Source organism: Rhinatrema bivittatum, chromosome 4 (genome assembly GCF_901001135.1).
Source record: "Rhinatrema bivittatum chromosome 4, aRhiBiv1.1, whole genome shotgun sequence".
Taxonomy (NCBI): domain Eukaryota; kingdom Metazoa; phylum Chordata; class Amphibia; order Gymnophiona; family Rhinatrematidae; genus Rhinatrema; species Rhinatrema bivittatum.
In genome coordinates, this window is record NC_042618.1 from 236957606 (window position 1) to 236982269 (window position 24664).

At 44.0% G+C, this 24664-nt stretch overlaps 1 protein-coding gene across 1 annotated transcript in view; it reads left to right on the plus strand.

Moving 5' to 3' along the window:
- LOC115090602 (sodium- and chloride-dependent GABA transporter 2-like) overlaps positions 1-24664 on the plus strand; it is a 204260-nt gene that overhangs the window by 46650 nt on the left and 132946 nt on the right. The window contains exon 5 of the mRNA XM_029599942.1: positions 2239-2320. Coding sequence (XP_029455802.1) covers positions 2239-2320 — 82 coding nt within the window. The remainder of the gene's footprint in view (positions 1-2238; positions 2321-24664) is intronic.

The following is a 24664-nucleotide window of genomic DNA, read 5'->3' on the forward strand; positions in this document are numbered from 1 at the left end:
AGCATGCCTTTGTGACCGTACCTGGGAATTCTCTGGATTTCACCCAGAGACTCAGGAAATTTGCATCAATTGCTGGATCTCGGGGAAACCTACTGAAAAGCTCCAGGCTTCTCTGTTTACTGCTCTAGCCACTCCCCTTCAGTAAGCCTGCAGGTAGGAGAGAAGCAAGCCTGGAGCACGCACACTGTATGCAGCAAGTGGGGAGAAACTGCAGCCGTGATTCCAGGGCTTGGGACTCAGCTGAGGGTATGGTAAAGGTACACAAGTATGTGAGCTGTGGTGGGAGCAAAGAGAGTGCTGGGGTCAGGGAAGGGAAAAAATGTGGGTCAGCCCTGGAGGGGGAAAAGTAGTGGTGGTGTTGGTGGAAGGGAGAGATAGTGTGGATTAGCAGGGAGGGGGTGGAACAGAGAAAGATGATGGGATGAGGGTGAAAGGGGGTAGACTCAGCAGTAATCTAATGATATAGTTTTTTTTTTTAAAAGAGGGTAGTAGATGCATTGAACAGCTTCCCTGTGGACGTGGTGAAGAAAAGTTCCCAGGTATTTTTGTGACATGTGTCAGATGATTCACGAAAATAAGAGGATCTGCACTGCAAGATCATTTCTTTTATTTTTTTGTTTGTATTTTGACCCAGCAGTTTCCTTCTGCTTTTTTGGGCCTCCAGCTCAGTCAGAACCAGGGCTGGGATTCTGGCATCATGAACCTTCATTGACAAGTCCCCAGGGACATTTTTCTTCGATGTACCTTGTCTGGTCAATACAGTGACCATCTTTGGCCAGGGGTCAGAACATGGCTCCCTTCAGAATCCTATAATCCATAGGTCCTGAATCCAGCTCCTAGATCAGCAATGATCATCATGACATTCTCTTTCATTAGGCTATGAACAGTGTCTTTGCAGCATCCCCATCCCCAGTTGACCTCACAAGGTCATTTCTAAATTTTGTTTTAATGGAGCAGAATTCCTTTGTTGCTTTTTAAAATTTTTTTTAGATGTATCAAGCGAATTTAATGTTCATAAAGGTACCATGTTAACAGCAGTGGAAATTGAATGGAAGTCCTCCATTTATCCCCAGATAGACAGTTACATGTCCATCCAATGTGCCTCAACCCTGCTCTAGAGGGACACCTCAAATAGTGTGAAGGCAATTAATTCCTCTTGTCTGTGCAACTTTTGGCTTCTGCAGAGACTGCTGGCAATCATACTGATTAGTGCCAAATTCTGAAAGTGTTTTTTGTGATAAGAACACCTGGCCACTGATAGTTTGACTGAAACCATTGACTCATTTCACATATGCCATCAAACAGCATTAAGAAGGCAATGACTTTTGATCACCACCAGCCTGTTTGGATTTGAGCTGGTAACCTAGACGTGAAAGTTTGTGTAGCCCTGGCTGTACCCAGGGGCGGTTCTATAATGAGGCAGGGTGAGGCGGCGGCTTCAGGTGGCAGAATTTTAAGATGGCAAAAAATGCCGCTCTCAGAACGCCACTATGGCGTCAGCCGCACCCTTCTTCCCCTGCCGTGGCTGCCAACCCAGGCCGGTGGCGGCAGAAAAGAGGAGGGTAGTTGCCGTGAGCCACTGTCGCTGGAGGCCAGGCTGAAGGCGGGGAGGAGGGATGATGACGATGCTGCCAGAGGCCAGGCCGACAGCAGCTGAAGGGAGGAGGGACGGGGAGAGGAGCGAATGGGGGGTGGAATGAGAGAGGTTGGGATGAGCGGGGGCAGGGTGAGAGGGTGCCATCTCATCCCTCGCCTCAGGTGGAAGATTGCCTTGAGTCGCCCCTGGCTGTACCAATTCTTTTGAACCATCCACTTCCTCCTCACATGTAAGATAATGAAGACATCTAATTGATTGGTGCTTTTATCACTATTTACAAATATGTTATTGTGGAATTAGGAATATATAAAATACTTTTCATGCTTATTGAATTTATATAAAAAAAATACCTATAAGTCTGTTCTTAACCCGAACACTCCTGACAATAGTACACTCCATGGAAGCAAATCTAAAAAATATTTCATTGGATGCACTCAATCTTGTTGGGGAAACTTGTTACTATGTTTTGTTTTAATGTTATGTTGATTATGCTGTTTATGATGGTAAGATGCTATGATCATGATGTCATACTGTAACAATACTGGATAGTTATTACTTCTCCATGGAGGAAAACTGGTCAGCTACACCAAACACTTCTAAAATTTAATGTTTATTGATTTCATTTGACATGGAATCTGCAGATACCTGTGTGGAGTTCCAGAGGAGCAACTCGTCTCACAATTTGACAGCAAATAGCACTTCAGCCGTCATTGAATTCTGGGAGTAAGTGAAACCCTCTTTTTCTAGGACATGGATTGTTCAGTGCTAACAGTAAACATTGTAGCCTTGAGCTGTTAGTCTTGCAGTAAGGATTTAAAACATCATGGGCCTGATATTGAAAACGCATTTAGCGCTCAATAGCCGGATAATATCAGCAGCCACTAGATAGCTGGGCAGCGGGTGGATCAGGGTGGTGCTACTTAGCTGGCATAACTTATCTGACTAAGTAGTGATATTTAGCCTAGCCAGATAAGTTATGCAGGTAAGTTATACCTGCCAACGAGCAGGTTTAACTTAGCCAGATATAACTTATCCAGTTAAGTAGCAGCTTGTACACAGATATTAAGCGGCATAGCCATGTTGCTGAATATCCCTTGTACCTTAGCTGGGTAAGTCATATCTGGTAGGGGTGTGCATTCGTTTTCACAGTGACTCACAGGAAAGGGTCGGACAGGTCAGCATGGATAACGAAATGCAGCATATCAGCGCTGACATTTTGTGAAATGCACTGAATGCAGCCAATCGCGCTGTCATTCAGTGCTCTCTGTGGATTTTACTGATGAGCCAGCACTATACATCAGCACGAGGAGAACCACTCACTTTACAGCGGTGGTGTTGGGAGGTGGGGTTGGTATAAGGAGGCTGCTGCACTGAGAGATAGGCTAGTAGTAGACTAAAGAGATAGAAACATCAATTTATTCTTTATTTTGCTGCAGTGCCAGCTAGTCCTGTTTCTGTTTGTTTCAAGCAGTTTATTTAGGTGATCTGACTGAGACGCTGTGCCAGGGAGAGAAGCTGCTAGGGTGTTGTGGCTGGCTGGGAGAGCTATATTTTCATCCATTTTCCTGGTGTGACAAAAATTCCTGCTTTTTTAAACTGAGTTTTTTAAAATTCAAGTCACAGTCTCTCTGTGCACTGAGCTTCAGTGGGCAGTAGGTAGTTTAACAGACTGAACTTTATTATTGGGACGGTCTGTGCAGTGAAATCCCCAGTCTGCCTCTTTTGTACTTACAAGCAAGCAGCGTCTGTGTGCACATCACACACCTTAGATTAGTGCACAGCAAGGCACCGTGACAGTGGGCAGTGGGTAGGCACTACTCAGTGATATTATATCCATAATGTCAGGGAAAGCTAGATGTAGTCGAGTGATTGGGACTGGCAGAGGAGGCACCTCAAAAGACACTAGTGCAACTCCCCCATTAAAATTAAAAAGGCACCTGTCGCAATCTAAACTCTTTGTAGGGGCCGGCAGTTCCATCTCGAAAAAAATGAAATCTGACCATGATGCATCGCCATCACCACCACATGTTTCTGGCCCTGTAGTTTTGGAGGTGAGGGAAGGGGAGGAAGAGTCATGCCAGACAAAATGTTGACACCCAAAAGCAGCAAGGGGACAGAAGTATCAACTAACACTTAGCGTTGACAAGGTAGCGTAGTCACTGTTTGCTTCTGATTCAGATGAAGAATCTTCTTGTGTGGGATTCTCATCAGAAACGGAAGAAGTAATAAGTGAAGAATCTTCAGGAGGATCAGTTAGTCCTGTCTTAGCCTCCACTTCAGTGCAGCAGGAGAGAGATGAAACTGATGATGAGGAGGAAGAGCAGTCAGCACAGTCACAGAGGGTGACTGAGGCCCCTGGCTTTGCTTCTCAGGGTGCACCCACTACCTCAGCTCCAGTGGCAGCTTCCACCCCCAAGGCTTTAGAGAGGGGAGGATCACGAAAGACATCTGTGATCTGGAGCCACTTTAAAGTGACGGAAGACCCGCGTTTTACTCGGTGTAATTACTGTGCCAGGGATATTAGCAGAGGCAAGCAAATGGGACACCTATCTAATTTTGGCATGAACCATCATATGAAGAGGCAACACCCAACAAGATTACTGCCATCTGGGGATGGTGGCAGTATCAGTTGAGGGACCTCTTCCAAGCAGTGTGCAGTGGTTCAAAAGCAGCAGAGTCAGTCCACGCCCACATCCCCTTCTAGCAGTCAGGTGGCATGCCAGCAACCCCCTGACATGTGGCAGAAGCGACAACCCACCATGGAGGAAATGGGGTGGAGTGTGGTAATGCTATCTGGGGTAGGAGGCAGGCAGTCTCAAAAGTTGTAACCAGGACCATTGGGGAAATGATTGCCCTTGATGACCAGCCCTTGCAGTTAGTGGAGAATGTGGGTTTCAAGCGTTTTCTGAAGGTCGTACTTCCAAATTACAAAGTCCACTCCAGAACCACATTTAGTAGAAAGGTCATCCCCAGCCTGTACAAGCAGTGTCGCAGTCGCATGCAAGCGCTGCTAGCTAAGGCAGAGGGGAGAGTGCATTTCACCTGCGATATCTGGACCGCCATGAATGCTGCACACTCTTACCTCTCCCTGACAGCACACTGGTGGGACCTGGCTGAGGCAGGGGCAGCCAGCAGCTCTATTACTGAAGAAGTATCAGGGTGGAGGTGGGCTTTACTGCACACCCACCTGACGGACCAGACCCATACCGCAGCCAATATTCTAGCATGCATCAGACAGATGCTGGAGGGCTGGCAACTACACCAGCAAGACAGGAAAACTCAGGCAGTGTTCTTTGTCACAGACAATGGTGCAAACATGGTTAAGGCAATAAATGACGGGCACTTTAAGAACATCCAATGTTTTGCACACACTGCACCTGGTAGTGAAGTCAGCTCTGGGGTTGGATTCCAATGACAAAGAGAATCAATATCTGCATAGGTTAATACAGAAGTGCAGGAACATAGCAGCATACTTCCACAGAAGTGTGAAGGCGGGGCAGGTTCTCTGACAAAAGAAGACTGATTTGGATATGCCTCACAAGCGTCTCATTCAAGACATTGCCACCCGCTGGAATTCCACCTTTATGATGCTGGAGAGGTTAGTCTAGCTGCAGACACCCCTTCATGAACTTTCTGGTTCAATGGACATAGGTGCGCAGAATCCCCTAGGGCATCATGATCGGTTAGTCATGAGTCAGCTGGTAAAAATCCTGCAGCCCTTCAAGGATGTCACGGAGATGCTGAGTTCCAGAAGTGCCACCTTGGCTGACATCATCCCTATAGTTCATCTCCTGGATGAACATTTGGAGGCCTTAAAACAGGAAGAGGGAATGACAGTTGAGGTGCTGGATTGTCTGGACGTTTTGCAGCAACAGGTGAAAGAGAGATTAACACCTTTAACAGAAGACCGCACATACATGCTCGCCACAGTCTGTGATCCCCGTGTGAAAGGGAAACTCGCCCTACAGTATGATTGTCTCTTATTGGTGAAGGACCTGCTGTTAGCAAAAGTCCGTGAACAGGAGCGCCATAGGCAGAGACAGATTAGGCTTGAAGCAGAGGTGGAAACAGCGGGCACTTCAGAGAGTTGTGCTGCTAGCTCAAGCAGGAGCAGCACTGTATCAGTGACAGATATTTATTTTATTTATTTATTTAAAATCTTTTCTAATCCGTCGCTAAGTTATATACCATCGCAACGGTTTACATATAGGCACATATTTAATGTAGGGTAAAAGTGTACTATAGTACATTCTAACAGGTGCCGTCAAAGGTTCGGTTACAATATATCACTAGACAAAATAATTTTTAGAGGAGTGGGTCATGACTGAGTGTATCGAAGGTATTTTCACGGGTAAATTTATCATACATGGTGTTATCAATATGCTTATTGTGATGTGTAGTTCAGGGACTACTCTACTGTACCGTCCTAAGTACTGTGTGTCGGTGCTTATCTGCCTATTCCTGAATAATTTCTATTCTCCCGTCTCTTCGTAAAATGCTTGTTTAAAAAGCCATGTTTTTAAACTTTTCTTAAATGCCTTGAGATCACTTTGTAATCTGATCTCTGGAGGCATTGTGTTCCATATTGTGGGTCCTGCTAATGATAAGGCCCTTTCCCTCACTTGGGTTAGTCTTGCTGTTTTTACTGAAGGAATGGTTAGGAGTGCTTTATTTGCTGATCGAAGGTTTCTGTGAGGGACCTGTACCCGTAATGCTGTGTTTCGCCAGTCTGATTTCTCATCATGAATTAGTTTATGGATGGTACATAGGGTTTTGTATTTAATTCTGTGTTCAATCGGTAACCAATGTAGTTCCGCTAGGGTTTCGGTTATATGGTCCCTCCTCCTTTTTCCGGTTAGTATTCTAGCTGCTGTGTTCTGAAGTATTTGAAGTGGTCTTAATGTTGTATTTGGTAGTCCTAGCAGCAGGGCATTACAGTAATCCGTGCTGGAGAAAATTAGTGCCTGTAGAATTGTTTGGAAGTCCTTTTGAGTTAGTAGTGGTTTTAGTTTTCTGAGTACCATGAGTTTTGCATATCCTTCCTTTACTTTTAGTGATATGTGCTGTTTTAGATTGATTTCAGGGTCCATTATTATTCCAAGGTTACGTACTTTTCCAGCTAGTTCAATTTTCTGGTTGTCTTTGAGGATTATTGAGGTTTGGCTGATTTCAGTACTTTTCCTTTCTAGGTGTAGAAATTCTGTTTTATCAATATTAATTACAAGTTCCATTTGGGTTAGTAGCTGTTTTATAATGCTAAGGTACATGTTAGCTAGATTTAATGTTTTCTCTATTGTGTCATCTATAGGTAGAATTAGTTGGATATCGTCAGCATAAATGTAATGTATAATTCCTAGTCCTGCCAGTAAGTGGCATAATGGCAGCATGTATATGTTAAAAAGGGTCGCAGACAGGGCTGATCCCTGCGGAACGCCTGTTTTGAGATTGATTTTTTCTGATAATGTGTTATTGATCTGAACTTGGAAAAACCTGTTTTTTAGATATGAACTGAACCAGTTTAATGTTTTGCCTTGTAATCCGATTTCTTCTAGTCTATTTAGTAGTATTTTATAGTTAACTGTGTCAAAGGCTGCTGATAGGTCGAGCATTATTAGAATATAGTGTTTACCACTATCAAAACCTCTTAGAATGTTATCTGTTAGAGAGAGGAGCAATGTCTCCGAGCTGTAGTGTTTTCGAAATCCATGTTGAGATGGATACAGTATGTTATTGTCAACCAGGTGTTCAGCCAGCTGTTTCTGTACTGTTTTCTCAATTAGTTTAGCTAATAAGGGAAGATTTGATACTGGCCTGTTGTTATTCAGGATAAGGGGATCATTGTTTTTTTTCTTAATGATTGGTTTTATCATTGCTCCTTTCAGTATATCTGGCATCGTTCCTTCTTCAAGGGATAGGTTTATGATTTTAGTCAGTGTGTGGGTGACTGTGTTAGCTGATTTCTTAAGTTCAATTGTTGGTATTGCGTCAATTTTGTGTGGGGCGGGGTTTACATTTTTTAGCATTTGTTCCACTTCCATTTCAGATATCTCAGTGAATGATGTCCATTGGTTGACATCTCTTTTTTTTTTTTTGCATTTTGATTTCTTGGTTGGCAGTGTTTGGAAGTTTGTCTCTTAATTTAGTAATGTTGTCACTGAAAAATTTGGCGATTTCATTACATTTTGCTTCTGGTAGGTTTTGTGGTGATTCTTGTTTGTCACTGGTTAGGATTGAAACTATTGAGAATAGTGTTCTTGGATTGTTCGCAAACCTTTCTATTTTATTGCTGAAATATTCTCTCTTAGCATTGAGTATTAAATGTTTGTAAAAAGCTAGATGTTTTCTATATTTGGTTAGGTTATCGGTTGTTTTGTGTTTTCTCCATCTTTTTTCCATTGATCTGAGAGTCCTTTTTGCATCTTTTACTTTTACATTATGCCAGGGGTTATTTTGTCTTGCTTCTTTTTCCTGTATTGATTTGATGGGGTTTATTTCGTCAGCTATTTTTTTGGTTGTTTCTAACCATGTTTCTGTGGCAGAACTACAGTTGTTGTAGTCAATATCAGTTAGTTTTTCCTCTAGTTTGTCGTTTAGTTTTTCAGTATTAAAAGGTGGTCTGTATTTAAATTCTATGGGTTTATGGTTTTATTTGAATTGAGGTTTAAGGAATTTTACATCGGAATGAATAAGGAAGTGGTCAGACCATGGAATTTGTGTGTATTCAGTTTTACAGTGTTCTAAACAGTTGTGGTACCTCCTCCTCCACTTCAGAATGCCCAAGGCATGTTGCCCATAGAAATTCATCTGTTGTGCGATGGGCGAGAGAGAAAGCAGCTGGCATGAGTGACTCTCAGCCTGCCCAAGCAAAGGAAACACCAGCACAGATGTCAGTGACACGGTATCTCTCAGAGCCGATAGAGAACATGCAGACAGATCCGCTGGCATATTGGGCATACAAGTCCACTGTCTGGACACACCCAGCCAAAGTGGCTTAGCGATACCTGTCATGTCCACCAACTAGTGTGCCCAGTGAACGTGTCTTTTCAATGACAGGGGATATCTAGAGCCCTCACTGCTCAAGGCTGGCACCAGAGTTGATGGAAATGCTAGTGTTTTTGAAAGTAAACCTGCCTTTGCTTGGGTTTCCAAATTTTCCCTGTGAATGGCAAGATGAATAAAAGCAATTGAAAGCCTTGCAGCAGCTCCAACTGCCTCCTATGCTCCAGATCATATAAGCACTGCAGCACATGTACCTGAGCTGAAACGCTGTGCCTGACCGTCCACTGTCAAGGCTCTACTTACCTACAAGGGCCTGATCTCTAACGCTGTGCCTGACCGTCCACTGTCCAGGCCGTACGTCCCTACAAGGGCCTGACCTCAAACGCTGTGCCTGACCGTCCACTGCACACTCTTACTTCTCCCTGATAGTACACTGGTGGGACCTTGCTGAGGCAAGGGCAGCCAGCAGCTCTATTACTGAACAAGTATCAGGGTGGGGGTGGGCTTTACTGCACACCCACCTGACGGACCAGGCCCATACCGCAGCCAATATTCTAGCATGCATCAGACAGATGCTGGAAGGCTGGAATCTACTTATGTCCATACGTGGGCTTGACCTCTGTCCTCGAATGCTATGCCTGTCAGTCCAGGCCTTATGTTCCTACAAGGGTTTGACTTAGATTGTAAGCCCTCTGGGGATAGGGAACTACCTACAGTACCTGAGTTTAATAGACTATGAAGTGCTGGAAACATTTGAAAATAGGAATATAAATAAATTAAGAACAAAAACCTGCTGTGCCTGTCCATCCAGGGCTTGTGTCCCTACAAGGGTGTGACCTTGACTGCTGTGCCTGTCTGTCCAGGCCTTATGTTCCTACAAATGTTTGACCTCGATTGCTGTGCCTGTCCGTCCATACCTTATGTTCCTACAAGTGTTTGACCTAGATTGCTGTGCCTGTCCGTCCATGCCTTATGTTCCTAGGTGGGCTTGACCTCTGTCCTCGATTGCTGTGCCTGTCTGTCCAGGCCTTATGTCCCTAGGTGGGCTTGACCTCTGTCCTCGATTGCTGTGCCTGTCCATCCAGGCCTTATGTCCCTAGGTGGGCTTGACCTCTGTCCTCGACTGCTTTGCCTGTCCGTCCATGCCTTATGTTCCTACAAGGGTTTGACTTAGATTGTAAGCCCTCTGGGGATAGGGAAATACCTACAGTACCTGAGTGTAATTGACTATGAAATGCTGGAAACCTTTGAAAATAGGAAGATAAATTAATTAAGAAAAAGAACCTGCTGTGCCTGTCCATCCAGGGCTTGTGTTCCTACAAGGGTGTGACCTCGACTGCTGTGCTTGTCCATCCAGGCCTTATGTCCCTAGGTGGGCTTGACCTCTGTCCTCGATTGCTGTGCCTGTCCGTCCAGGCCTTATGTCCTTAGGTTGGCTTGACCTCTGTCCTCGATTGCTGTGTCTGTCCATCCAGGCCTTATGTCCCTAGGTGGGCTTGACCTCTGTCCTCGACTGATTTGCCTGTCCGTCTATGCCTTATGTTCCTACAAGGGTTTGACTTAGATTGTAAGCCCTCTGGGGATAGGGAGATACCTACAGTACCTGAGTGTAATTGACTATGAAGTGCTGGAAACCTTTGAAAATAGGAAGATAAATAAATTAAAAAAAACCTGCTGTGCCTGTCCGTTCAGGGCTTGTGTCCCTACAAGGGTGTGACCTCGATTGCTGTGCCTGTCCGTCCATGCCTTATGTCCCTAGGTGGGATTGACTCTGTCCTCGACTGCTGTGCTTGTTTGTCCATGCCTTATGTCCAGTCCTAATGGTTGAACCCTTGTTGCAAAGGGAAACCTCAGTTTCTGGCAATTAAAACTAGTAATCCTTCACAGCATGGATCCTTAAATAAAACAAACAGTTTTCTTTACTTTCAGGGCAGAGAAGAGAACTTCCTCCGTCTTGCTTATGATGTCATGATCTGTTTGCAAATGCTTAAATCCTAACAATTTGTTCCATTATGCACTCTAGGGGCCAATCCACTCCAGGGTGCCCTTTCCTGCTCAAAGAAAGGGAACTGTCCCCGGTGTTGCAGCCTATCTCTTAGTATCTGTTGACCCATGCTCAGAACGAGAAAAAGATGTCCAAGGTACTTAGACTGTGGAAAACACAGTGAGACCATGCTCACAGTAAGACCCTGCTCCATGTCGCCATGCTTTGAAGGCTCGTGCTCCACTCTAGGGGCCAACCCATTCCAAGGAAGCCCTTTCCTGCTCTTAGGAAAGGGAAGTCTCCCCGGTGTTGCAGCCTATCTCTTAGGACCTGTTGACCCATGTTCAACCACTGTTCACATGGCACCCTGCTCCATGTCCCCACGCTTTGAAGGCTCATGCTCCACTCTAGGGGCCAACCCATTCCAAGGAAGCCCTTTCCTGCTCTTAGGAAAGGGAAGTCTCCCCAGTGTTGCAGCCTATCTCTTAGGACCTGTTGACCCATGTTCAACCGCTGTTCACATGGTACCCTCCTCCACCTCAGCCTTGAAAACTCTCATTTGTATATTCTAGGGATGTGAATCGTTTTTTGACGATTTAAAATATCGTCCGATATATTTTAAATCGTCAAAAAATCGTTAGGGCCACGATACAATACCAATTCCCCCGATTTATCGTTAAAAAATCGTAAATCGGGGGAAGGGGGAGGGCAGGAAAACCGGCACACTAAAACCCCCTAAAACCCCCCCCCGACCCTTTAAATTAAATCCCCCACCCTCCCGAACCCCCCCCCCCCATGCTTTAAATTACCTGGGAATCCGGCTGTGGTCCAGAACGGTGGCGGTCCAGAACGGCCCCCTCAATAGAATCGTGTTGTCTTCAGCCGGCGCCATTTTTCAAAATGGCCGCCGCAAAATGGCGGCGGCCATAGACAAAAACAATTCGACACAGGAGGTCGTTCCGGACCCCCGCTGGACTTTTGGCAAGTCTTGTGGGGGTCAGGAGGCCCCCCCAAGCTGGCCAAAATTTTCCTGGGAGTCCAGCGGGGTTCCGGGAGCGATTTCTTGCCGCGAATCGTTTTCGTACGGAAAATAGCGCCGGCAGGAGATCAACTGCAGGAGGTCATTCAGCGGGGGTTCCAGACCGCCACTGAACGACCTCCTGCAGTCGATCTCCTGCCGGCACCACTTTCCGTACGAAAACGATTCGCGGCAAGAAATCGCTCCCGGAACCCCGCTGGACTCCCAGGAAAATTTTGGCCAGCTTGGGGGGGCCTCCTGACCCCCACAAGACTTGCCAAAAGTCCAGCGGGGGTCCGGAACGAGCTCCTGCGTCGAATCGTTTTTGTCTATGGCCGCCGCCATTTTGCGGCGGCCATTTTGAAAAATGGCGCCGGCTGAAGACAACACGATTCTATTGAGGGGGCCATTCCGGACTGCCGCCGTTCTGGACCACCGCCGGATCCCCAGGTAATTTAAAGCATGGGGGGGGGGGGTTCGGGAGGGTGGGGGATTTAATTTAAAGGGTCGGGGTGGGTTTTAGGGGGGTTTAGTGTGCCGGCTCATGATTTTAACGATTTTTCACGATAGTTTACACACCCAAACGGCAACAATACGATTCCCTCCCCCTCCCAGCCGAAATCGATCGTTAAGACGATCGAGGACACGATTCACATCTCTAGTATATTCAAGTTTCATATCACGAAAATGCCAGGAAGAGTGCAGATGATAGCACATATCAAATCTTGATTCTTCTAAAGAATAATTCATCTGTATGTACTCTCTTCTATCTGAGTTGCAAGGAGCCAAGCACACTTTATTAGTACTTCTTCTTAGCTTCGGAATAGTAAAGTTCTTCAAAGCCTCTGTTTCTACTAACACAACAGCTGGCATTTGGGATTTTACTTCACTTGATGAAGTCCTTTTTATTAGTGTTTTACCTCCAGTCATTTCCTCCATTTTGAAATCAGCCTCTTTCTATGCCAAGCAGTACTCTGACTGCTTTCCAGCCTCCCTGTCTTTTGTCAAGGATATTCTCATACTACAGTCCCTGGGGATCCCGTGTGCAGCCAGCCTGATTTTAAAAGACCAGCGAGAGCCCACTGGACCCCAATGGAAACCCCCCACTTTAGGGGCGAACCCATTCTAGGGAGCCCTTTCCTGCGCAAAGGAAAGGGAACTCTCCCAGGGTGTAGCCTGCCTGTATCTATCTTCCCTCTGACCCATGTTGAACCGCTGTTTACAAGGCGACCTCCTCGGCCTTGACAAATCTCGTCTGTATATTCAAGTTTCATATCACGAAAATGCCAGGAAGAGTGCAGATGATAGCACATAACAAATCTTGATTCTTCTAAAGTATAATTCATCTGTATGTACTCTCTTCTATCTGAGTTGCAAGGTGCCAAGCACACTTTATTAGTACTTCTTCTTAGCTTCGGAATAGTAAAGTTCTTCAAAGCCTCTGTTTCTACTAACACAACAGCTGGCATTTGGGATTTTACTTCACTTGATGAAGTCCTTTTTATTAGTGTTTTACCTCCAGTCGTTTCCTCCATTTTGAAATCAGCCTCTTTCTATGCCAAGCAGTACTCTGACTGCTTTCCAGCCTCCCTGTCTTTTGTCAAGGATATTCTCATACTACAGTCCCTGGGGATCCCGTGTGCAGCCAGCCTGATTTTAAAAGACCAGCGAGAGCCCACTGGACCCCAATGGAAACCCCCCACTTTAGGGGCGAACCCATTCTAGGGAGCCCTTTCCTGCGCAAAGGAAAGGGAACTCTCCCAGGGTGTAGCCTGCCTGTATCTATCTTCCCTCTGACCCATGTTGAACCGCTGTTTACAAGGCGACCTCCTCGGCCTTGACAAATCTCGTCTGTATATTCAAGTTTCATATCACGAAAATGCCAGGAAGAGTGCAGATGATAGCACATAACAAATCTTGATTCTTCTAAAGTATAATTCATCTGTATGTACTCTCTTCTATCTGAGTTGCAAGGTGCCAAGCACACTTTATTAGTACTTCTTCTTAGCTTCGGAATAGTAAAGTTCTTCAAAGCCTCTGTTTCTACTAACACAACAGCTGGCATTTGGGATTTTACTTCACTTGATGAAGTCCTTTTTATTAGTGTTTTACCTCCGGTCATTTCCTCCATTTTGAAATCAGCCTCTTTCTATGCCAAGCAGTACTCTGACTGCTTTCCGGCCTACCTGTCTTTTGTCAAGGATATTCTCACACTAAAGTCCCTCGGGGTCCCATGTGTAGCCTGCCTGTTTCTACCCTCCGACCCATGTTGAACCGCTGTTTAGGGGCAAACACATTCTAGGGAGCCCTTTCCTGCGCAAAGGAAAGGGAACTCTCCCCGGGTGTAGCCTGCCTGTTTCTACCCTCCGACCCATGTTGAACCGCTGTTTAGGGGCGAACCCATTCTATGGAGCCCTTTCCTGCTCATAGGAAAGGGAACTCTCCCCAGGGCTCTTGTTTGAATATTTGCTACTACCACCAAAATCTGCACCCGCAGATGCTCTACCCCACCCAGGCATAGTTCATCATGTTTCAGGTCCTAGCACTCGTGTTAGACTCCCTGGTCCCTGTTTCAAGACGGGTCGGGTGCACAGTATGACCAGTTGACAGTCCCGCCACATGCTGAACCTCGTCTTGGCTTGCCTTCTTGTCTTTTCCTTATCAAACCACAGCGACATGACTACCTCGGCTCTGCCAGCCTGTCTTGCCCCTATCAACTTTCTGCCACTCTGCCTTGCTGCCAATCACCAGATGACTCACTCAACTCCTTGTGGTGTTCTTGCCACTATCATGGTTCCTCAGTGTGTTGGTGCTAGTCTTTCTGCTTGCTATGTTCCCCCTTCATTGTGCTGTAGGATGTCGATGCCACTTGTCTTGCCGCTTTGCCTGTCGTTCTGCCTTCAAGGGTTCATGCATCTGTTATCGGTGCTCTCTTTTGAAGCTGTGGTGTGTTTTTTTGACACTCTCGCTGCTGCTTTGTGCCTCTGTTAAAGCACTCTTGCCACTTCTAGTACCCCTTTGCCCCTTTAAATTACCTTAGGCTATTCATGCCACTTTGGTGCCACTTTGCCACAGTCTAAGTACCTTGGAGCTCTTTTGTTGTTCTGATGATTGCTCCCCATAAGTTTCAGCAAAATTGATAATAAAACCACAATTCTGCAGCCAAAAATAGGCTGGAAATCCTTCCCCCATTGACTTTAATGGGAACCGGAAAACGAATTCATGTATCGACGTATCGGGGCGCCAATCGTCCGAAATCAATGGAAATGACCCCCGACGAATACGCATCCTGAATGCAACGAATACTTTCTGGCTGCACATCCCTAATATCTGGCTAAGTTACTTAAACAGCCAGCTTTCAATTTCGGGCTCTATGTTACTTTTGTGAAGATTTTATATAATTGATACTGTAATAACAAAGGGGATACGTCATACGCTCCTACTAGATCTTGAATTTATAAATCCCTATATAGGTAACACAAAAATCAACAATTTTCTGTACCACACATTTTGATAATAAAGGGACCCCCAAATAGGGTCCACATCTTTGAGTAAGGATGGGAGGAATCTTTGGATGAGGGAGCCTTAAATGTGACTGAAAAAATTTGACAAAGGGTAAAAGTGTATATGTATATTACTAGTAAACTGCCACCAGATGGCAAAATAAATAACTGAATTGGTATATTTTGTAATGGAAATGTTCTGAATAAAGTTATTCAGAGTTGTGGGTCATTTAAAAGGGTGATAAGTATATCCTCTAGAGGAATGGTTCATGAGAGTTATATATTTTTGAATCTGAGGAGATTCGGAGTTGACATTCAAGGACAGCTCACCTTGGATTAAGGGTGGGGAGGAGCTGCCAGCCAAGGCTGATAGGCCCAGGGACCCCTCCTGGGTTTTGGAATAGGCCCTGCAGGGGGGCTTTTCATCTCAAGGGGAGAAGCTTGAGGCTGAAGAGTGATCCTTTTCACAAGAGTTTACCCTGGGAACCCAAGCCTCAGTAGCAGTTTACCCAGTGGCGCAACGTAAAGATGAAAAAGTGTTGAAGACAAAGCAGATCCTTGTGGTATCCCCATACCAATCTCACACCACTTTGAGCAGGAGTCCCCATTACAAATTTGCTATTTCCTTCCATGCAACAAATGATTCAAACCATTGTAAACCTTTCCCTGAAATCCCATAGGTTTCAAGCCTGGACAACATGACAGAATGACTGTCTGTGTCAAAAGCACTTGACACATCAAGTTGGATCGAGATAAGCCTCCCTTCCCTGGTCCAGACAACACAATAAAGTGTCCATGAAAGATAACAGCAGTAATTCCGTATTATGTCCTCTGCGAAATCCAAATTGGTTTTCATTGAGTACTTCATGTTCCTCAATAAAATCATCTAATTGTATCAATACTGCCTTCTCAATAATCTTAGCTAAAGAGGGAGAATGTTGATGGCAGGTTCCGAGCTGTTTTCCTCAGGGCCGTATCATTCCCATGAAATTTAGTACTCACAAGGCTTTCCACTCTTACGCACATCCAAAATGTCATCTACTTTGTATGCAATGTCCTCTTCAGTATCCAGGGACTGTGGATCTGGAGTCTTGCGAGAGAATTCAGAGAGGATGAGAGGTTTCAGCACTGAAATGTGGGAAGCGTTGTGTATTTTCATGGATGATGGTAACTTTAGGCTGTAGGTCAGAGGACCTAGGTGGCGAAGGACAGAGAAGGGTCCAATGTAGCATGGAGCGAATCTAAGTGAAGGTAATTTAAGGCGAAGTTACTTGGTACTGAGTCAAACCTTGTCTCCTGGCTCAAACTGAGGTGCTGCTCTGTGATGAGCATTGAATTGCTTTTTGGCCCATTGTCCTGCTTTGTATAGAAGGTCCTTAGTTTGAGTCCAGAGTTGGTGAATCTCCTCAGCTGTAGCCTGAGCTGCTAGTGATGTACCTGCCAAAGGTATAGGAAGTGGTGGTAATGGTTGACAACCATAAACAATCTGGAATGGAGTGGATCCAGTGGTAGAAGCAGGATGAGAGCTCAGGGCGAATTCAGCCCAGGGTAAAAGTTCTGCCCAATCACTCTGCCTAGTGTTGACATAGGCACGAATGAACTGTTTGAGAGTCCGATTCATTCTTTCTGTTTGCCCATTTGATTGGGGGTGATACGCTGATGTTAGGTCTAATGCAATGTCAAATTTATGACACAGTGCCCTCCAGAACTTGGCGGTGAATTGAACACCTCTGTCAGAGACGATGTTCTTAGGCATTCCATGCAGGTGGAATATATGTTGTATGAACAGTTTGGCGAGTTCTGGGGCAGATGGTAGTCTGCATAAAGCCACAAAGTGTGCCATTTTTGAGAAGCGGTCCATTGTGACCCATATCATATTGTTCCCACTTGAAGGTGGAAAATCTACAATGAAGTCAGTCATGATGTGCATCCATGGTTCATCTGAAACTGGTAACGGCTGTAAGAGACCCCAAGGGCGACCGGCAGGAGGCTTTTATCTGGTGCAAGTAGCACAGGATTCAACGTACGCTTGTACGTCCTTTTTCATTGACGGCCACCAATAAATTGTTGAAGGGTGGCAAGTGTACGGGCCTGTCCAGGATGACCGGCTAACTGGGAGACATGAGCCCAGTTCAGGAGTTTCTTCCAAAGATTTTGAGGAACCACTGTTTTACCCGCTGGAACAGAATGGGAAACAGCCAGAACTATTTTCTCCAGGTTGATGATATGACGGAGTGCGTCAGGGACATCTTCAGGTGTGAAGGAGCATGAGAGGGCATCTTCCCGGATGTTTTTATCAGCAGGACGATATTTGAGCAAGAAATCAAATCGGTTGAAGAATAAAGACCATCGAGCTTGGCGATGGTTAAGTCTCTGGGCATGACGTAAATATTCCAAGTTCTTGTGATCAGTGAACACTGTTATCTGGTGTTGAGCACCTTCTAACCAGGGATGCCATTCCTCGAATGCAAGTTTGATAGTGAGCAATTCTTTGTCGCCGATGCCATAATTTCTCTTGGCTGGTGAAAAGCATCTTGAAAAAAATGAGCAGGGATGAAGCATATGCGTATCACTGTGCTGTCTGAGCACGGCCCCTATGCGGACATCTGAGACGTCGACTTCCACGATGAATGGCCGAAGAGGGTCAGGATGATATAGGCAGGGTGTTTTGAGGAATGCCTCTTTAAGAGCTTAAAAGGCAGAGATGGCATCCGAAGACCACTGTGATGGGTTGACTCCTTTTCTTGTTATGGCAGTAAGTGGTGCCGTTAAGGTCGAGTAATTCTTGATAAATGTGCGATAATAGTTAGTGAAGCCTAGGAAACGGCGGAGTGCTTTAATACCAGTAGGCTGAGGCCAGTCTTGTATGCTTTTGGTCTTCTGGGGGTCCATTTGAAAGCCTTTTTTGGACACAATGTAACACAGGAATGGAACAGACTCTTGATGGAATGCACACTTCTCGAGCTTGGCGTATAAACGATGATCTCGCAGCCTCTGCAGGACTTTGATAACATCAGCTTGATGGCTCTGGACATTACTGGAAAAAATGAGGATGTTGTCCAAGTATACGACCACACACTGGTATAGCAAGTCTCGCAGGATGTTGTTCATCATATTTTGAAAAACAGCCGGAATGTTGCACAGGCCAAATGGCATCACTAAATACGCAACGTGGCCATTGTGAGTATTAAAGGCCGTTTTCCACTCATCCCCTTGACGAATGCGAACCAGGTTGTAAGTGCCCTTTAAATCTAACTTTGTGAAGATTTTTGCGCCTTGGAGCCGATCAAACAATTCTGAAATTAGTGGTAGAGGATATTGATCCTTGATGCTAATTTCGTTCAGACCTCTATAGTCAATGCAAGGGCAAAGGGATCCATCCTTCTTGCTGACAAAAAAGAATATGGCCCTTGCCGACAACTTAGATGGTCTAATGAACCCTTTCTGTAGATTTTCTTGAATGTAGGCTGACATGGCCTTGGTCTCAGATAATGAGAGTGGATAAACTCTTCCTCTGAGTGGCTCTGTGTTCGGTTTCAGGTTAATTGCACAGTTGAATGATCTGTGTGGTGGAAGGACATCAGCTGCTTGTTTAGAAAATACATCTTGGAATGATGCATACTGCAATGGTAGACCAGGGAATGCAGTAGAAGTGGCCAAGCATGGCAATGGTGTTACCTTTTTTAAGCATCTGTCATGGCAGGTCGGACCCCATTGAGATAACTCCATTGAAGACCAGTTGAACTGGGATGAATAGTCTTGCTTACCATGGGATACCCAGTACTAAAGGGTGGATAGTTTTCTCGAGGATCAAGAACATGATGGTCTCAGTATGGCGGGACCCAGTTCATAGGCAGACAGGTTGTATGGGAAGCGAAATGGCTTGCCGAGTATGGATGAGAGATGCAGTGGTGTGGGTTCTAGTTCAGTAGGAATGCGTAGCTGTTCTACCAATCTTTTCAGAATAAAATTCCCACCTGCACCGGAATCAACTAGTGCTTGTTTGGTGAACTCGTGCGGCCCAGAGATGATAGAGACCGGGAGAGTCAATGGAGGAGATGGTATAGTCAGACCTAGGAAGAGTCCTCCAGCGGATCCTAGGTCTACATGTTTCCCGGACAGATGGGACAAGTTTGGACTGCATGGCCAGTCTTTCCTCAATACATGCAGAGGCCCGTCTTTTTGCGAAAGCGCCTCTTCTTGGAGGTTAAGTGACTCCGGCCTAATTGCATGGGTTCGTCCTATTCTTCAGGATTGGGTAGTGTCTGAATCGGAGCTGAAGACAAGGAGCGAGTGCGATTACCTCCAGAAGGATGTTTCTTGGGAGGCTTTACCTCAGTAGATCGCTCTTGGATACGTTGGTCAGTCCTTCCAGCGAGATCCATAAGAGAGTGTCAGGCAACTCCCGTGCCGCAAGTTCATCTTTTATACAAGAGTTGAGGCTTTCTAAAAAGATAGCTCTTAAACAACCCGAATCTCATAGGAGTTCAGAAGACAGGGTTTTAAATTCAATTACATAGTCCGGGAGTGGTTTAGTCCCTAGTTGGAGGTGTAGGAGTGCTGAACCAGCTACAGACTGGCGTGCAGGATCATCAAATACAGATTTGAAGAGAGTCAGAAAGCCAGGCAAGTCATTCAGGACTGGATCATTGTGTTCCCATAATGGTGAAGCCCAAGCCATGGCTTTTCCATCCAACAAGGTTCCCAGCTGGTTTTCAGCTACTTACAAACATGTTGCCCATTCTACAGCACACAAGTGAGTCCTAATAACTGTTGTATTTCTAAGGTTTTTTAGCAATTACCCACAGGCTTCTCCTCCCCCCTTTCCCCCCTCCTTGTTGAAGTTTAACCCTCCTCACTTGACAAATCTTCAGACCGTACACCTCCTATCTGCTTTGTAGTTTCACTTCATGTTTCATTCTCTGTGTCCTGGTTCCCTCCTTCCTATTTGAAGTTTAATTCATAACTGTACTTTTGTGGTCGCCAACCTGTACAATAACTGTATAATTTTTATTATTATAGATTTGTGAATCTTCCTGTCCCCCTGACGCTGCCCTGATGCGAAACACGGCTGTGTCACATTTACACTAATGTTGATTGTGGCATTTAGTTTCATGCACAGTGTCTGGTGTGCATATGTAAAATAAAAATAATTCTCTATTGATGAACTGTTATTGTCCAGTACAATTTTTGGCCACACATTTCTCCTCTGAGAGATATACCTATGCCAGAAATGATATTGAAAGATGATGATTCAGAGGAGCTGAAACAAATTTCAGTGAACCTGGAAGATATACTAGGGCAAGTTAATAAACTAGAGTAGCAAATCACCTGGCCAGATGGTATACATCCCAGAGTGCTGAAAGAACTGAGAAATTAAATTGTGGACTGAAGGACTGCCAATGTAATGCCAGTTTTTAAAAAGGGATCAAGAAATGATCCAAGAAACTACAAATTAATGAGTCTATCATAAAGAACAAAGTTGTGAACATATAGATAGACATAGTTTAATGGGACAAAGCCAACATGGACTTAGCCAAGGAAAGTCTTGCCTCACAAATCTGCTACATGTTTTTGAGGGTATAAATAAACATGTGGATAAAGGTAAGCCACTTATTATAGTATATCTGGACTTCCAGAAAGCACTTGACAAAGTCACTCATGAGAGACTTCTTAGGAAATTAAAAAGTCATGGGATAGGGTCAGTGTCCTATTATGGATTGCCAACTGGTTAAAAGATAGAAAACAGAGTAGAGCTAAATTATACATTTTTCCAATGGAGAAAGGTGAATACTGGCATGCTCAGGGATCTGTTCTGGGACCACTGTATTTTTTTTTTAAATTTATACTTTATTTTAATTTATCAATTTTACATCAATAAAAACATAAGAAAATATAAAGAATAACAAATTAAAACAGGAAAATATAATAAAGAAGTAACTATTGCTTTTCTATCTGTTACCTTTCTTAAGTCCCAATTGGGGAGTATTATAACAAGAAATATTAAATCAACTAGAAAATATAACTTTTATCCAATGAGAGACATTTATTCAAGGGAGTAGTTCTAATTTAACATCCTTTTTGGAAGCATCAATGGATGATATTCCAACTAGGGCTACTCTATTAGTTACTTTTAATAGTGAAATGGATAAAAATCTTGTTTTGCAAAAATACTTTAAAAATAAAGACTTTTTGTTTTGTGGAAAGAAAATCCAGATATTTCCAGATGTGGCCAAAAGTACACAGATGAGAAGGAAACAATTCCTATTATTAAAAGATAGGGTTCTCTCCTTAGGAGCGATATTTTTTTTTTAATTTCCATGTAAGTGTTGTGTAACACTTTCCAGAAATAAATTTATCTTCTGTAAACCTTCACACCTTGAAACTTTTCTTCTTGACAAAGAATCAAAAAAGTAATTTTGCTTTGTTTAAAAAAAAATTGGTTTTGAGGTATGGATGGACCACTGCATTTTAATATATTTATAAACAAACTGGAAATGGGAACAAGAGAGATGATCAAATTTGCCAATGACACAAAATTATTCAAAGTTGTTAAATCACAAGAGGATTGTGAGAAATTGCAAGAGGGCCTTGCAAAACTGGGAGACTGGGCATGCGCATGCAAATGAAATTTAATGTGTACAAGTGCAAAGTGATGCACTTAGGGAAGAGTAACCCGAATTATGGATACTCAATGCAAGGTTGGTTCCACATTAGGTGTCACTGCTCATGAAAAGGATCTAGGGGGTATTATCAAAAATCTGTTGAAATCTTCTGCTCAGTGTGCAGCAGCAGCCAAGAAAGCAAAAGAATCCTAGGGATTATTAGGAAAGGAATGGAGAATAAAACAGAGAATATCATAATGCCTCTGTATCGCTCCATAGTGTGATCTCATCTTGAGTATTGTATGCAGTTCTGGTCACCACATCTCAAAAAGATGTAGCAGCATTAGAAAAGGTACACAGAAGGGGATAAATGGAATGGAACATAGAAATATATAGAAATGATGGCAGAAAAAGACCAATCAGCCCATCCAGTCTGCCCAGCAAGCTCCCACACTTTCTTTCTCATACTTATCTGTTTCACTGACCACCAAGTTCAGGGCCCTTGTTGGTAACTGGAACAATTCCCCTATGAAGAAAGGATAAAGTCATTAGGACTCTTCAGCCTGAAGAAGAGACGGGTGAGGGGAGATACGATAGAGTCTATGAAATAATGAGTGGAATGGAATGAGTAAATGTTAATCAATTTTTATTCTTTCAAAAAGTACAAAGACCAGGAGACACACAATGAAGTTACTAGGTAAGACATTTAAAACTAAAAGAACATATTTTTTTCTTTAATGCATAATTAAGCTCTGGAATTTATTGCCAGATAATGTGGCGAATGCTATTAGTGTAGTTGTATTTAAAAAAAAAGTTTGGACAAGTTCCTGGAGGAAAAGTCCATTAACTATTATTAAGATGGAGTTGTAGAAATCATAAGAACATAAGAAATTGCCATACTGGGTCAGACCAAGGGTCCATCAAGCCCAGCATCCTGTTTCCAACAACGGCCAATCCAGGCTACTGGTACCTGGCAAGTACCCAAACACTAAGCAGATCCACCTCTTATTCTTGGGATAAACAGCTTGGAAGCTATCTATCCTTTGGTATCCTGCCAGGCACTTGTGACTTGGATTGGCCACTGTTGAAAACAGGATACTGGGCTGGATGGACCTTTGGTCTCATCCAGTATGACAAGTCTTATGTTCTTAAACCTGTTACTAGGTCTCAGGAATTGAGTTATTATATGTAGCTAGTAGCAGAAATGGAATTTCTATGTATCATTTTGTGGGATTCCTAGACCTTTCTTCTGTAGGGTTGTCAAATGACCAGTGCAGCTCCTCATTTTCGGGAAAAGATATGGTCATTTACATATTTTTTTGCTGGCTCCTGCAAATAAACCATGTAATCCAGTGCATTTCAATAGGGCTTTTTCTCATACCCCAAACATCCCTCCCAAGACCATTTGAAAGCTGGTCATTCTATTCACTGGCTTATGTTGGTTGCAAGAGCCTGTGTGTCATTTTTTGCCCTGACTCTTTTGCATGACCAATGTCAAAAAGTAGTGCAGTGGATTTCAGATATGTGTATATGCTGAGACCCATTGAAAGAGTAAACACCATGCCAGGGATCTGCAACACCAGTCTTAAACAAGTCTGTTTTTCTGGATAGTTAGAGTGAATATACATCAGACACATTTACATGTATTTGACCTAGGGGCCTGGTTAATTTGTCCATTTTTCTTATTCTTGAAACCAAACCTGTTTGTGCGCTTGAGGACTGGAGTCGTCTATCCCTGCACTATACTTGCAGATGACAAGACGTTTACAAACAACTAACTTCAAATCATGAGTAGAATTTTGAGCTAAGCCTGTTTAATAAAATCTCTCTTCTATTATTTTTCCATTGACAGAACAAGTGATATCTCAGAATTAGGAAGGGAGATTTAAATCATCAATGCTAAGTCAATATTTTGTAGTTATTCAGCAATTCTGTGCACTCTGCCACGATGATGATAATTCAAAGAGGAGAAACCAACCCAAGGAGAGTTGTATTAGCTGTGCAGCAGCCTATATTCCTTTAAAATAAGTTGCTTATTATTGTGATCACTTCTTCTGGAGTCTTCTCTTTTACCCAGCAGTTTTTCCTCCTGGGGTTTCCTTCTTTTGGCTTTCAGCTCAGTTGGAATTACAGCTGGGTTCTGGTTCAATAAACCTTCATTTGCAACTAACTGAGGATTTTTTTCTCCTATTTTGTATTTCCTTCCAGTTTACTTTAGTCTAGCCCTTGCAGAGATGCTCCTTGGCTGGAGGCCATGCACTTTACGGAATCCTGCAACTGTGGGCTGTAAATCCAGTCACTTGGTGTCACCATTGCACAAGGACTATGACTCAGACCTCCTTAGGGATTTTGAACACTGCCTCCATAGCATCTCAAGCCACTGGCTAACCTGGGGAGCAGAAGAAACCTAGCCACAAATCAAACCTTAGGTCCCTTTGTATGAACCATCAGGTTGGCCCCTGGTGTCTTTTCTTACAGATTGTTGGATTATTGAAGATGTTCCCTTCCAACTTACTTTAGTGTCTTCATTGCAGCAAGTGTCTTCAGCTAGGGGCCATACATTTTCCAGAACCCTGCAGCTGGGGGCCTTAAATCCAGCCGCAGGATGTTGCTGTTGTACAATGACTATGATTCTACCCCCCAACTTCCCCAAGGGATATTGAACACTGCCTCCATAGCATCCCAAGCCCCAGCTGACCTGGGGAGCAGAGAACCTGAACCAGAAATTTAATTTAGCACCCTTTGCATGAGCCTCAAGGCTGGCCCCTCGAGTTATTTATTAAAGATTGTTGGATTATTGGAGATGCTTTATCAGGAACAAGCTTTATACACTGCAGGAAACTGCATATCTCAATGTTGGCTCTTAACACTAGGACTGGCATGGACTTCTGATGAGCATAAACTTTGTTTTCTTATAAGATTCCATACAGGATGCTTCATTTTAGATGTTACTTTCAT